This window comes from Atractosteus spatula, chromosome 12 (assembly GCF_055471065.1).
Source record: "Atractosteus spatula isolate fAtrSpa1 chromosome 12, fAtrSpa1.hap1, whole genome shotgun sequence".
NCBI classification, from domain to species: Eukaryota; Metazoa; Chordata; class Actinopteri; order Semionotiformes; family Lepisosteidae; genus Atractosteus; species Atractosteus spatula.
In genome coordinates, this window is record NC_142717.1 from 45,916,035 (window position 1) to 45,932,332 (window position 16,298).

A 16,298-nucleotide genomic window follows, 5' to 3' on the forward strand; every position below is an offset into this window, starting at 1 on the left:
CACTGGCCAAGCCTGGCTCCATCCTGCTGGGCCCAGGGCTCGCTGGCACTCGCTGCAGAAAGCTCGGGGCCAGCAGGGGCTGGGCCTTTCAGAAACACCAGGACACAGAGGTCAGCGGTCGTGAAGGGCTCCTCAGTGCAAATTCCACACACGGCGCTCTTCAGATGCTTTCCCTCAGCAAGAACAAACACTCTCCTTCCATTCGGGAGGAGCAGAATCTGCCTTGCACATAGCAAGAACAGCCAAAGTCTGGTGTAAAAACCATTATTCTGAACAACTGCAATAATCCAGAAACGAACGGTTTTACCTTCTTCTGATGAACATGCAACAGGACATCACATTTCCAGGAACATTCTCAGAACAAGGTGGAGAAAGCATTTCTGCTAACATTTCCATTGAGTATGTAAGTCAGCAAAGTTCTTTCAGAACTGTACAACACTGAAGTAAACGGAGGTTAAAGTTTTTAAATATAAAAAAGGGAAGGGTGCAATTCAAGGCACGTTTACTCGAGACTGCAGCACTGTATCAGAGGTTTCAAATCCTCACCACAACCACATCTCGGCACACGGTTAACAATTCAGCCCAAGGCTAAAGGAAACAAGAAAAAAAAGTACTTCTTGGGCACATTGGCTTGCATACAGACCTGGGGAGAATTAGGACGGCGCTGAGTAAAAACTGTAGCTGCTACCAGAGAAATGAAACTGAAACCAGGCTATTGTAGGCAAAATCAATGAAAGCAGACTGGAGTGCTACCCTCCAAACCTCAGAGTGTTGTTACATGGAATCGATTACTGCTACATAAACACAATCTTGTTCTATGCTTCACAAACAGTGGGGCACAGTTAAGCTGTACTGATAAACCGATATTAGTGAATTTTTCAAAAGAATTGGACCATCTTTCCCTCATTTCATATTCATGGCCACGTGCTCTACCTCATTGCTCAAGGAGATGTGAGCCGTCTGATCTCTAAAGAGCACCCCAAGGTCAACAAACACAAGGTTCACTCCATATTTTATATTGTTTTCCCTTTTTTATGCATTTTTATTTGACTACTTAAATGATTATTCTTACATTGCTTTTCCACCACAAATTTGTTTGACAAGGCAAGATGTAGGCATCTAACAGAAGAGTTCAGGCTGCAGTCCTTCTGTCAGCCGGCGCAGCACGGACGTGCACAGAGATTAAAACACGAAAAATAATGCAGACGCTACAAAAAGAGCTGGCGGTTGTTCTCTATCCGGTCTCCTGGTCGTTCTGACTGCAGGCTGCTCTGTCTCGTTTTCATGTTTACAGGACACTGTTCATCCCCAGAGCAAACTGCAAAGCAAACACAAACAGACTGAATCAGAAACTCACATCCGGCAGTTGACACTAAAACACGTCAAGGGCTGAACAGTTTCTTCTTTCTTACTTCATTAGCAGACAATGCCGTTGACCCATCTGATAAGTCTTCTGTTTATTAAATATTATTGCTGTTTCCTCTAGCTCTTCGGGCTGTTGCTGTTTCCTGGCACAGGAAGATACCATATTGGTCACCCGTGTTTTCGCAGAGGAAAGTATGAGGAAGGCAGTGTGTACCATTCCTGTGACGATGAAAATGACGATACCACCATGGGGTTCAGAAATCAGATGAGGTCGTCAGCAAACCCATTCCATTTCCCCTCAGGGAGAGCCAAATGTGCCATCTCTCAAAATATCCATCAGTCAATACATCCTGGCTTTGCTTTGATTTTTCCCCAAGAATGAAAACTTAAATCTGCAAAAGTAGATCGAGGCTGCTCAGTTTTGATGGCTCCAGCACAGAACAGAATAGGGTAGATGTCAGGGGCATTAGGAACACAACGACAGCAAGACTGCTCATCCGGCCTGGATGGAACATGCCCAGAAACCAACCAGCGACCACCCTGGGATGTCTAAAGCTGTGTGTGCAGTTAAAGTTGCATCTGTAACTATGCAGATCTCCCAATAAAGGAGACCATACATAACTGTGAAAAAATGACAGTGAAGTTCACCGATCCATCACGCAACACCCCTGCAGAATTACCCTCATCTTCCCCTTGGAGGGACAATGAAAGAAACGTTGTAAAGCCCGAAGAGATAATTCTGAAAATGTATGATATGAAAACAAGAAGAGGCCATTCACCCTATCATGCTCGTTTAGGGTTTAGGTTTCAGTACTGAACTGATCCAAGGATCTCACCCTGCAGTTTGAGAGAAGCCAGGGTGCCGAATTTAACAACAGGGCTGGACAGGGCATACAGATCTACAGCTCCTTTACTGAATATATATAACAGCCTGTCTTCTTCTTTTGTCTGAATGACATATGTTATAAAAAAGGATAGAAACCATTTAGGTCCTGTACCGAGAAGAACACGTGTAAGACTGGTGAACATGCGTAAGTGCAAGTCACATGGGACTGATTTTCCTGGCACACGTTGTTAACGAAAACAGCAATGAGAGATACCAAAGAATAATGCCAAGTGTGAGCTTGGTACTGGTGTTCTCTGTGCATCATGGGAGCTACAACATGAGTGGGCAGCACAGGCAGGCCTGCGCTGACTTCTCCAGGACTAGCCCTTACAATCTTAATCTTGAATTTTAAACTTCTTCCTGTGTTATTTCCTACTGACAAACCCATTCTTGAAGCTGCGCTTAAATGATACAGTTCAATCCTTACTCAATACTATGACTTTATGAGTTATGTCTCCATCAGGACGTGCTCTGCATCACATCTCTCCGGTAAGATGTAAAACATCTGCCTGCATCTTCTCACGTGCTGGGAGATTCTCAACCAAAGCATGTCAGTAAGAAACAAGACGGGCACCCCCTTGCAGAGCACCACCCTCTGCTTGGGCAGCTTTGTCTGAAATCGCACAACTGCGATGCTGCAATGCTGCAAACAACCTCTTTGACACACAGCAACATCAGCAAAAGGGTTATTAATCTAGCAGCGAGAACTTCCTTTTCCACTTTTATTAAGAACATAAATGATAACACCCGCAAAATAAATAAAGAATATGTTCAAACGATAAAACGCAAACACACCCCCCTAACAAAAATACATTCTGCAATACTTTGCAGATTTTCGCTTTCCTTTACTGAAAAGGCACATGAAAATAATTCAGATCGATGATCTCCGAGATGACATCTACGATCAGGACACTTGTGAGCACCATACTATATGCTATAAGCGTAAAAACTTCCGTTTTACATTCCAGAAAACTACAGTATTTACAGGTCATCCAACATCTCACATGGAAAGATGAATCACTTTCAGTGGGCTGATGGTTAAAATGAGCGTACAAACACAGTTTAGAAATTACTCAGCAGGAAACAGTAGGAAAGTACACATTTTTTATTTATACCCCTTAGATCAATCAGTAACATGCCAGATTTAATGTATCCATTTCAAATGCTTTATTTTTAGAAATGGAAAAACACGTTTTTCTGTTTTATGAGCTGTTTTTTTCTTGCCCCCACCCTCCATCAAACCGGCACAGATTGTGTGGCAAAAAAAACCCCATTGAACTCCAGAACATAGTGGGAATGTTCCTGTACCAGAAACCTGCACCAAACTAGATTGCTCTTCGAGTTTATTGCTGCAAGACAATAAGGTGATGTTGCTCACAGGGAATATCATCTCTGCAGACGTTGCTTTTTTAATGCAATACCAGATGAATTCAGAGTCAAAGCGCCTAAGGTAGAACTTTGTGCTAAGGTTGCATTACTCAGGCTTTCTGGATTCCTCCTGGCACAGCCACAGAACAAACAGACTGACCCATTCCACAGAGGTGTCAGAGTTAAGTGTTAAAGCTGTGACACAGCACTCTACAGTACTGAGAGCGCTGCAACTGGCCTAATGGCCAGGCCGCTGTATTCAGCACGTGTTCGCCTTTTCGCTCTGAAGCGTGCTGTGGCAGGATGCAGAGGTCAGCTCACGTGAGAAGAATGCCAGCAGCCATCTCACCCTGCAACTCACAGCTGACAGCCCACTGAAGCTAAGCAGGTGTGAGCCTGGTCAGTACCTGGATGGGAGACCTCCTGGGAAAAACTAAGGTTGCTGCTGGAAGAGGTGTTAGTGGGGCCAGTAGGGGGCGCTCACCCTGTGGTCTGTGTGGGTCCTAATGCCCCAGTATAGTGACGGGGACACTATACTGTAAACAGGCGCCGTCCTTCAGATGAGACGTAAAACCGAGGTCCTGACTCTCTGTGGTCATTAAAAATCCCAGGGCGTTTCTCGAAAAGAGTAGGGGTGTTACCCCGGCGTCCTGGCCAAATTTCCCATTGGCCCTTACTAATCATGGCCTCCTAATAATCCCCATCTATGAATTGGCTTCATTACTCTGCTCTCCTCCCCACTGATAGCTGGTGTGTGGTGAGCGTTCTGGCGCATCATCCAGGTGGGGCTGCACACTGGTGGGGGTGGAGGGGATCCCCATGACCTGTAAAGCGCTTTGAGTGGAGTGTCCAGGAAAGCGCTATATAAGTGTGAGGAATTATTATTATTATTGATTAAAGCTGACTCTACCTTAAAACAGTGGGTTCCGGCATTCCGGGGTCAGCTCCTCTCTTGAACCCTGCAGGCAAAGCAAAAATCGATTCATGATTATCAACGCGTCAATAAACAAAATGAACAATATCAAACACTCAGCCTCACACTGCTCTGACACAGAGGAGCAAAAGCTATAAAAACTCATCAGTTTAGAAATGTCTAAGCAACTGGCTGGACGCTGTTTGAACTTTCAAGCTATACTGACATATGAGCAGCTCTGGGCTGGGTCAGGCTGTTAAGGTTATGCATGTTGACAATGTCAAGCCTAGACTTGGTCTCCTTGCTTTGCAGGCTGCTCTAGGTGAACTCTAGCTTCAGTCTCGGCACCTGGTCGCTGGCCTCGTCATTGTGGATCTCTACTCTCTGACTGGCTCTCCCTCTGGGCTTCAGAGGCCAAAATTCATTTCCAGCTCTTGAAATGGGAAGTCGCCTCTCTAATAAACGTTGCAGTTATCTGCACTAGTGCAGATATTCAACATGGAGCGCTTTTCTGAAACTCAAGCTTCCAAGGCCAGCAATTGACTCGGGGAGGAAGTCATGTCAAATTGCCACTGGAACAATCTGCACAGCGAGCCGAAACCGTCCTCCTTCGTGCGCGCGGGTGTCTGCCGTTGCTCGATTTGATCTGTTCTTCCTCACACTTGCGCTCACCAACACAGCCACGTCCTGCTGGGTTCATGTTTTTACTGACTGCTCTTTTACTGCTTCATTTTCTGTGCAGCAGCGCCGTGGGCCTCACGGACAGACCATCACTGTAAATCACCTTCCGCTCATCACCCTGCTCGCATAAACGCCAGAAGTAAACTCATTATTCAATAATAACTGTTCTGTCCGTTACTTCTCTTTCACGTGCGCGCACAGAGGAGGCAGCAGTTTTCACATGCTCTGGTTTTGAGGTCTTTTGTGATGGCGCAGTATTCCTGACGTCTTGCCAAATTCTTCCACACAAGAGCACAGCGGTGCTCCTGCTGGCCCACTCAGCTCTGACCAGACACCCGACCCCCAGGCCCCCCCCAGCCCCCCACCTGCAGGCACCCATCGCCAGCAACAGGCACGGCCCCTGTCTCACACATCGCTCAACCCTGCCGTGTTAGAAAAATCTAAATCAGGAACGCAGTTTAAAGGTTTGCTGAAGCCTCCTTTTCTCCCCTTCCAAGAGATTAGGGGGTCCCATTCGGAGCGCCAGACTTGGAAACCCCCTTGTTCGAAGACAGTGGCTCCCGAACGTGCTTGGGACAGAGCAAGCGTCTCGGGCGGGGCCTGCTGGCACGCCCACCTGCGGCTCCTTTCATCAATCGACGTGCTGCCCTCGATGAGCTGACTAATCTCAACGCTGCGCCTGCTCGCTGCCTTCTTCTTTTCTTAAACACAGTAACAGCAGTTTCACAACATTCTTCGCCAAACCCACCCCCTCCTGCAAGTAATTCATGAACGATCCGCACCAGAGTGGCGGCCTTTACCCAGAGGGTTGTGGGAGTAGGGAACAAGCTACCCCAGCCATGTTGCTGAAGCTTCTTTCAGGAAATCCTTAGATCAATTAACTACATAACTACCAAACGGGCCAAATGGTTTCCTCCAGCCTGTGACCTCGCTTGTCTAAAAAATGATACGCGTAATATTTAATACTTCTGTGTTATAAAAACAGCTTTAGTCTCCAGAGAGAGAGATTAGACAGATTAGACAGGTCTGTTTCTAGTAAAGGCTGACAATGACAATAAGGATGTTCAGTATTGCTGTCACTCCTTGTGGTGATCCCTCGGTAATGTATTAAAACGATGCTTTATCACTCCACTTTTATTTCTAAATACAGTAGGCCCTCTTTATAAGAGCTTAATTTATTCCTTCAAAACTGTTTGGAAGGTGAAAACACGTATAATAAAAACTAAATATCCCATTGCCTCCCACTGTATAATCTCTGACCAGTTCTCTCAAACACCCAAGCCTCACCTTAATGCACCTTAATAATCTCAGTACGAAAACAATTGCATTCCTGGTTCATTATTCAAGAAACATGTTTAAAGTCATCAGCTGATGCACAAACGACAGGTAGGAAGTAATAACAGTCCTGCGTATTCACAGCACTGTTACATCGTTACAGTCCATAGCAAACGCATGAACAACTACATACAATCCTGTAACATATGCACTTAACACACACAAGCCTTATGGGGGGAAAAAGCTGAAAGGTAACGAAAGATAAAAAGTAAATTCCTCATGGGAGAAGAGGCAAGAAAAAAAGAATATCGACAATGCTTTACCACAGCCCAGTGCGTGAGAGGGAGAAACTGCTGGGTAAATGAAAATACAGACACAAAATATGACATCTTGTACAAAGGAACACTTGGGGCACAGGAGTCGCTCGTATAGTGAGGGATTAGCTAAAATCACTTTATTGGCCATATACAATGTCTTGCATTAGGAATTTGTCTTTTCGCAGACCCCAGCTTGCTCTCCATGAGACACGCAGACAGGGAGAGAAGCTGGGGGTCAGAGCGCAGGGGCAGCCATTTACACGGCACCCCTGGAGCAGTTGGGGTGAAGGGCCTTGCTCAGGGGCCCAACGGAGTAGGATTCCTCTGCCGGCCGCAGGACTTGAACCGGCAACCTTCCAGCCACAGGCGCAGATCCTTAGCCACAGAGCCACCGCACCACCCTTGTAAGGGGGAGAGGGGACCCCAGACTCCTGGAGTGGGTGTGAGGGGGAGAGGGGACCCCAGACTCCTGGCGTGCGTGTGACTCAACAGAACTGGGACAAGCTAACACAAGTCCAGAAATTCACATACAGTATATACACAGCATACAGATACCGCATACAAAAGATAGGCATAGAAAACAAATGCCATATAACAACAACTGATGCCATGTTGATGTCATCTATTTCAACAAAACAATAGAATGTAATATATCTAGTGTATTTTTTATTAATAGACTGGAATTATTTATATGTAATAGTCCTAATTGGGTTTCTCATTATCATGACTTAATTGCAGAAAATAAATGTTACTGTCAGTTTAGCATTAAGTTTTTCTGAAACAGAAGTGAAACATGATAAATGTTTCGATCACAAAATATAAAAATATGACAAAATAGGGACTCTTTCAGGACCTAAAAATAATCGAATCGAGCTCCGATCTGGTACTCTCCCTCAACAACCCCAGGAGTCCTTACTCAGGGAACAACACCGGGTTTTTGGAGCTCTCAGAAAAATGTGTTTATGTAAGCAACTCCTTTCCTCAATAAGTTAGTGCTAAGCATGAAAAACGTCACCACTTGTGAAACCCAAATTAGGAAACGGAGACAATTCACCCTCATTACTTAATGAAATCTCCATTTTTATCTGCGAAATGCAGAAGCATCAATTTTTTGCTAACAGATGCAGAAACAGCAAGAGTGGTGTATGTACTGAGCATCTGTAACGTACCAAGGAGATGATGTTGACATCCCAAACCTGTCACCTGCAAACCCAGGTCTCTCACGTTCAGAGTTCTGCTGCTTTCCAAGAGCAAACACACCACTGGGAATGAGGAGACAGGACTATTATCCAGCTCCATCCATTTCTCAATGCTATCAAGCAGAGCCATGTGTTGTGTTGTGTACCTTTCTTCAAACGAATGGAATTAATAACGACTGCTCCTTCTGGCTGCCCTGTGAGAGAGAACGTATGAGGGGAAACTCCACTGCTGAGCAGCACCATCTAAGTTGCCACATTCATGTGGAAACCCTTTCTTTCACCATTAGAAACTCAGTAATTTCCAGCACTGGTGGTGGGGGGCGTTCATCGTGCTTGTGAGGAAACGGCAAGCTGGCAGGCTGCGGTGTTGCGCAACATGCTTTATAAGCCAAAGGTGAGAGGGCCTGCTGCTCCTTCTGCGCCTATTTCAAGCAGAACAAGAGAAAACTGGAGCTGAGGGAACGCCGGTCTTAGCACAGTAAACCGCTCTCCAACAGCAGGCAGATGAGCCTCTGGGGGGCCCGACGGCCGAGGCAGAGGAGGAAAACGGTGATGCTGAAGACAGTGTGCCACCTGGCCCTCTCCACAGCGCTGCCGGGACGCCTGCCAACAAACACACCAAGCGACTCTTGCACCTTGATTCAGCAAATCTTAATCTGATTGCTCCCCCATGACGCAATTGCATGCTTCAAGAAATTCTGGTGCTTGCTCCATCGCCAGCAATGCAATGTGTCAGTGCACATCCGTCCTTAGAAATACTGAGGCAGCGAGACCAGACGAAAGGAAATCAAGCTAAGACCTGCTCTTTAACTTTACATCTCCCTTATGCTCTCAAATCCCAGTCCACAACAAATGGAGAGCTGGCTATGCTTCCTGCTGTCTCTAAATTATAACACAAAATGAAGGTTCAGCGCTCCATTCACCAAATAGAAGAAATGCAATACCCCAGGATGTTCTAAAACACAGATGCTGGCTGACAACTTACTGTCTCTGCTCAGCAAGACCTTTCACAGAATCTTTTCACACTGGAACATCCTCCACTCACGTGGAATATCAGAGATTATAGAGCAGAACCGAGAGAGCAACCTGGCTTCTCCACTCAAAACCCACTGGTGTCTGGAGAACACCAATTCCTAATCCTCATCTGCAGGTCACTGCAAATCCTGTTTTTAATGCACTGGAATCCTGTGGTCCCACAGACACAAGACCACAACACACCAGATATTAAAAGTACACTGCGCTGCAAATATCAGAGCCTGTGGATGAGCAGAGTAAGAGGTAGCCCTGTTCACCCCCTTCCAGTGATCTCCCAGTTTGTTGAGCTAGAAATGATCAAAGTGAATATTTTAAATTAAAACAAATGCTCAAACTTGATATTTTATAGGCAAAAGATGGTGAATGTCAGCAAAACCCACAACAACAAATTTAAAACTATGATATCTTAATTGCATAAGTATTCACCCTCCTGAGTCAAGCCTTGGTAGGAGCCCCTCTGGCAGCAACTACAGCTGTGAGTCTTTTTGAACACGTCTCTGCCAACTCTACACACTGGGATGGTGCATTTTGTTTCCCTGTGCCTCTTTACAACTTGCTCAAGCTTAAAATAACGTGAGCAAATATCACCCAGTGCTCTGTGAAGAATTTTAAGTTTTATCACTGCAGACATAGCTCACAACATCCCTTGGTCAATATGCAAAAAAGCAGCAATAACTACTTAGAAATTAGACGATGAACAATTCTGGACATAAGGCTGACATACAAAGTGAAACTGCATGTGGGTGAGTTTGAAGAGGGGGTTATTCCCTCCTCTTTGAAAACTGGGAGATCTGTCCCATCACAAGTGTCACGCTATTAGAAACTGTTCACTCAAATCCTCATCCTACAATTTATTTTTAGATTAAGCAGAAACAATTTCCGTCAAGTTTCATTTTCTACCCACCACTGACCGAGACACAGCACAGACCCAAGAGCACATTGTCAAACGAGTCTTGGAATTAAAGCAATTATAAAGTGAAGCTGAAGTAATTCTCTACAGCTGAGGACAATCTCCTCTTAACTTCCAGCTGTGGTTCCTTACAGTAACGAGCCAGGAAACAGGAAGCACCAGAAAGAAAAGGCTGGCGGGCTGCCTGTGATCTTTCAGAGGCCTGTCACTGCCATCCCTTCATCCACAAGACCCACCTGACAGCGCCTGGCTCTGCGCAGAGGCTCAGCCAAGGCAAGGTTCTGTTCAAGTAAAAGCTGAAGCTCCACTCCCTGCCAGTGCCGTGTACCACTGTATCTGCCCTTGCTTCAAGGAAAATACCTGTTCTTACAGGAACAGCACAGAAAGCTTGGTCCGGAGGTCTGAGGGAGCCACGCTACCGTCACAACAGGACCCTACCCCACCAAAGACAGGATGCATCATTGACAACACAGTCAGGAGATCGGGAGAAACTTTTGCGATACCGTACTGAATTCCTACAGTGGGGAGGGGAATTTAAGACTCATTAGTTTACACTGAACTATGTAATCGGGCAATTTGTAATGATGTGGTACACTGAGAAATTGACTCTTTGACTTTCCATTTTTTCCCTAAAATCTCTATAACTTTGGCAACATCAGTATCGTTAATTTAAATAGGTTGGGGAAATGAGTGAAAATAAGTAGCAAGATAACTGGGGCTTCACACCATCGTCCTCCGGTGGTCCTGAGGTGATCATGGCGATTCCTCACCTATCGCCGGTGCTCATGAGGTTTGGTTTTAAGGACGTGATATTCACTCAACCAGAACAATGTGCTTTCTTGCCTGCCAGGGAATCTGCGTGCCGACGTGCAGGTTCCAAACCGGGAAGCAGCGTGCTGCTGCTGCAGAGATCAGCGCTCGTCGTCTGCAGACCACTTAACTCAAATGCACTTTCCTCTTCGTCTCCTCTGCGGGGTTCCACCCTTGTTCCTGTGCAGAGCTCCACCAAGACACTTCAGGAACCTTCACAGGCAGCAGCGGCGGCCAGTTTTTGGTTGGCGTGGCACTTGCCGGGGTGAAGCAGTTTTCTGTTTTCTGCAGAAACGTGATCAGTGTAGCACCGTGCCGTCAGTTTGCCAGCAGTACAAGAGGAGTTCTGTAGTGACTAGACCCTCCTGGCCAGGCCATCACACTTCGAACTGTCATGAGGATGTCTCCTATCATGGCCTGTCACTGCCAGAACTGTCTGGCGTTAACATCTTCACAGATTTCACCAAGGCGCTGTTCTCTTGATGAAGAGGGCATTCTGGCTCCCTCCTGCGTGTTTCTTTCCTTATGGGATTAACATTCATCAGGATAGAACACTTCATCACCCCCTGTCCAATGAACACTCACACTAACGAGGTAATTCAGTGCTGAAGAAATTCTCAAAGTCACTGTAGTCATTCATGAGGGATGACACGCTGGTCAGGGCGCCAGCCCATCGCAGGGCACACACAGACACAGACATGCACACACGCATAGCAGGGCCAGTTCTCCCAGAAGTCAATGAAACAGCCAGCATATTACTGGAGTGTGGGAGGAAACCGGAGCTTCCAGAGGAAACCCGTGCGAACACTGGGAGAACAGAAACCCAGGCCTGGTACTGAACCCAGGGCTCCAGCACTGAGAGGCAGAAATGTTAAATCATGAGGGATCAATTTAAGCAAAATGACACCTACTGGGATATTAGAGTAGATGTTCTGGTCCAGAGGGAAAACAGCCAGCTACATCACTTACAGCAACAGCCTGGTCTCCCTCTGACCAGGTCCCGCCCCGCCCAGCCTCCGACATCCGACCAGATCAGACCAGGAGCTGCTAACATGTCCGACCTAAGTTGCTTACAGTGAAACAAACCCAGCATTTACACCTGAAATGACGCAGGGTGGAAAAATTAGATTTGAGGACAGCATATAATGTTGGCACATTGAACTTCTTTATTTTTGTGTTTGTACATTAACCTGTTTACAACTGTCTCAGGAAACGGGAGACTGGGATTTATATTGGGTTTAAAAACTAGCAATTCACTGTCCCGTAAAAAGAAAGGAATGATTACTCCCTGGAAATTGCACACAAGTATGAGCAGGTTTCTTGTATTTTTCACATTTGCTCTCTAAGGATTGACAATATAAACGATTAAACTTTAAATTATTTCGATATCTGCAGATAAATAAAAGTTTGGTTACCTACATATATAAGAAGTATTCTACACTGATTAAAAATCATTCAGATTTTAACTCTGTAATTCAACTCATTTAATGTTTTCCCTTTAAAATGTTTTAAGGCAAAGCAAGAGTGTACAACATTTTAAAATTATGGAGGAAGCAGGTGCAGATGTAATCCAGGAATTTAAAGTGGTGATAATGGGTTGCATTCATAGAGGATCCCAAAGAACTTCACATACAGTTTGGACCACTTCATCCCCCACTGAAGTGAGCTCTGTGTGAAGAAGTGAAAGAATGCTTCTCCGCATGATTAAAGTTGGCCCTGGGCGACCAGATTGTGCAAACTCAAAGTGGAACTCAACCTGGACACTGGCATGCCCTTAATCTTAGAAACAGTGCTAAGGGATCACTGATGACCAACTCAGCCTCTTGGTATCTCATCTAACGGAGAGCATGTAATTCTACAGCACAGTGTCCCCAGGCACCATGTGGGGGCCTTTTGTAGTTTACAGAGAAGAGTGCCGCCTACTGCCCAACCACACACACTTCCAGCAGCAGCCTGGCTGTCCACAGAGGTCTCCCATCCCAGTACTGACCAGGCCCCACCCTGCCGAGCTCCTGAGATCCGACCAGATCAGACCAGGAGGTGCTAACTCTTACAGCCTAAACTGCTTACAGACAAACAAACCCAGCATTTACATCGGAAATGACACAGAGGAAACATTTGGAAGGACAGAACATAATGCTGACACGCTGAACTGCAGCCTTGGTCTGGAAAGTCTGGTCCAGAGCGCAGGTGTGGAAGACGCTGAATGAACCAGGACAGCCGTAGTTTAAAGCTAAGTGTTTATGGTTGTTTTAATGTCAGGTACCATGTAGCAATATTTAAGGTTAAATATGCTACAGAGAAACTCCTCGAAGCAGGCCACTCTGCAAGAAATAAGTCACCCAGGGGTGAGAGCGATGCCCATCTCCACACAGGGTCTTCGTCTTGTCAAATACATACTACTACTACTAATAATAATTGCTTACACTTGTATAGCTGTTTCCTGGACACTCCACTCAAAGCTCTTTACAGGTAATGGGGATCCCCTCCACCACCACCAGTGTGCAGCCCCACCTGGATGATGCTCCAGTCCTCTCCCCACACACCAGCTCTCAGTGGGGAGGAGAGCAGAGTAATGAAGCCAGTTCAGAGATGGAGAGGACGTCTTCACCAGGTCTTGAGCGCGGACTACTAGGGAATGAGTATGACCTGCCCAGTCGCTAGCCCTCGTAATTTAGTACTTAAACACTCTCCTCATGCGTTTACTACTTTTACACAGTATCGCCGGATAGACAGACGCACAGTTAACTGGCATGGCGCTGCGGCATCTCTGTATTAACTCTCAATTCCAGACGTTATCGCTTTTTGCTTGAGATCACCTATTTCCACAGAAAGATCAACGTTAGCTGTGCAAGGCAAGATACTACATACTGGACATACTACATCTCTAAACAGCGTTTGGAAAGCCAGGCTGTTACGTATGATTACGTAAAAATCTGACCGACGTATTTTATGTAAGCTTTGATTTTGTTTCACCTCCAGGATTTTAAAAAGAATACACCAGAAACACTGCCTGCATCTCAAAACCCGTGTAGGTCGACATCTGACAGCGTGAACACTACACTTATTCCCAGCAGAGTAACGAGCAGCAAAGAGCAAAGTTCAAAACACATACTAACCTAAGTACAGCACCGTAGGGATAAATCCCCACCGAATAACGAACTGTCCGCACTGGAAGAGCTGCTGCAGCCGCTGCTTCGCCTCCTTGCTTAGTTTGGGCATGGTTTCTAGCAGGGATAACCGGATAATTCACAAGGCGACTTTGGCGATCTCAAGTACAACCACCATGCGTACAGTCGTAAAGCAAAAACCGTAATGCAGCTTTGCCGTAAACCAAGCTCTCTGCGACAGTAGAGGGCTACAATGTTTAAAATCGATCGCCCTCTGCTGGTGCGTAATGAAGAGCTGCTGACACCAAACTATTACAGTATATACTAATAAACATTGTGTATAACGCCTTCAAAATCACTCATCTCAAACCACTTTGCAGTAAGGAAATAAAAATGTCACCATAACAAAATAAAATAAATTTCATTTAAATTCAATTTTAATTTCAAATTGAACTGAAACCTGCATCTAGAATCAAGGCAAACACAGAAGGTAAAACTCACAAAAAAGCCTTTCTAACAAAAGTGCATGCAGTTTCAGGCCAGATCTAAACCTCAAAGTCCCTGATCTCTTCTGGGGTGGTATTACTGGGTTCTGGGGTACAGCAGCTTGTCACCCCCCGAGTGTAGATTAGGGGGGCACTGGATGACCTGAAGGTTTCTGGTGTTCTTTCTATCTGAGCCCATAATGACCGAACTGAACTCCCTATTTTCTTAACTAGACAAGTCGAAGCCTTTCCTTGCTCTTCAGGAGCTGGGGGTCCAAAGAGACCTACAGTATGAATCCTGGAGGAGAACAGCTCTCTGGGCAGCCCTGCTGTAGAACTGGACACAGGAAAACCAGAATCGGCAGAGCAGAGGGGAGCCAGGACACAGCTCCCTCTAGATACTGGGGCCACGAGCCGGCTAGAGCCTTAACTGGGAGCAGAAGCATTTTATAACATTTAAAAACCAACGCAAAACCTGAGAGAAAGCCAGTGCAAAGAGTCCGGGATGGGAGTCGTGTGCTCACTTGGGATTCTAGTTTCAATATCCGTTTCAATAATCCATCTTTAAAAAAAACAGATACCTTTTTCACTACAGACACAGACAGCATGAGGCGCAACTTCGAAATAATTCTAAGATGGAGAAATCTCTCCTTTATTTGACACAAGAGCTGCAAAATTTAACCCTCCCCCTACCTCTCAATGTTGGATCAAAACTCAGGCACCGTGCTGTCTGTTGGCAAGGATTCAGCAGTGGTTTTACATAACTGAGGAGCCCAATGACATGAAGACAGTCTTATCATAATTAACACGCAAACTTACACAGTATTTCAGAAATGCAATCAGACTACTGAAAGAGCTACCATGGTACAGTATGAGATGCAGAATGGGCAAAGATCACCTGCACAGATTAGGGTCTCCCAAGTTTCTCAACCAGTAAAAACACTCACTCAAGTGCGTGTTGAGCTCTGAGGTCATGGGTTCGAGCCGGGGTCATGTGATAGAATGTCACGGGGGTGGGATGAGTTGGACAGAGCTCTCTTGGCCCTTGTTGACACAGTACAGAGCTGTCGCTGAGGGACGTGTCACTCCTCCAACCAGTGCTGAGCCTGAGATTCAGGGCACCGCTGCCTGCGATGTGTTCAAGGAAATTGGGAGGGCTCTGCCCACACTTCCTCAGTCTTCCCTGGGAGAGCTCGGGATCTGCAGCTGCCAGCCGAGACATTCACAACACTAAACCAGTGACTCCAAAATAAGGTAGAAGAAAAATAATTGGTGGATCTATATTTCCTTTAAAAAAGAAATGATTACTCAGATTAATAAATAATGATTAATTTAATAAGAAATACTGTATATAAACACTAAAGAGCAGGGGGACAGTAGTGAGCCCTGTGGAACACCAGACTTAACCAGATCTCCCTTAGAAGTAGGCAGCAGTGAGGAGGGGTAGTGAGGCAGTAGTGTGAGGCAGTAGTGTGAGGCAGGATTGTGGTGTGGTGTTGAGGCAGTAGTGTGAGGCAGGATTGTGGTGTGGTGTTGAGGCAGTAGTGTGAGGCAGGATTGTGGTGTGGTGTTGAGGCAGTAGTGTGAGGCAGTGTGGGGCAGGATTGTGGTGTGGTGTTGAGGCAGTAGTGTGAGGCAGTGTGGGGAAGGATTGTGGTGTGGTGTTGAGGCAGTAGTGTGAGGCAGTGTGGGGCAGGATTGTGGTGTGGTGTTGAGGCAGTAGTGTGAGGCAGGATTGTGGTGTGGCGTTGAGGCAGTAGTGTGAGGCAGGATTGTGGTGTGGCGTTGAGGCAGTAGTGTGAGGCAGGATTGTGGTGTGGTGTTGAGGCAGTAGTGTGAGGCAGGATTGTGGTGTGGCGTTGAGGCAGTAGTGTGAGGCAGGATTGTGGTGTGGTGTTGAGGCAGTAGTGTGAGGCAGGATTGTGGTGTGGTGTTGAGGCAGTA

General features: G+C 46.1%; 1 protein-coding gene across 2 annotated transcripts; it reads right to left on the reverse strand.

Moving 5' to 3' along the window:
- Window positions 1–1,011: 1,011 nt before the first annotated feature.
- tomm7 (translocase of outer mitochondrial membrane 7 homolog (yeast)) lies at window positions 1,012–14,073 on the reverse strand. 2 transcript variants are annotated; one of them, XM_088929468.1, is made up of 3 exons: window positions 13,879–14,073; window positions 4,530–4,578; window positions 1,012–1,318 (listed from the first exon to the last, which is right to left on the reverse strand). In XM_088929468.1, exons 1-3 carry the CDS (start codon window positions 13,979–13,981, stop codon window positions 1,303–1,305), a joined length of 168 nt encoding a protein of 55 aa, XP_088785594.1. In that variant the 5' UTR covers window positions 13,982–14,073; the 3' UTR covers window positions 1,012–1,302. The 2 variants fall into 2 exon arrangements, with proteins under 2 accessions (XP_088785594.1, XP_088785593.1); XM_088929467.1 differs by lacking the exon at window positions 1,012–1,318 and adding an exon at window positions 1,394–1,508 and having other exon boundaries at window positions 13,879–14,065.
- Between the last annotated feature and the right edge of the window lie 2,225 nt (window positions 14,074–16,298).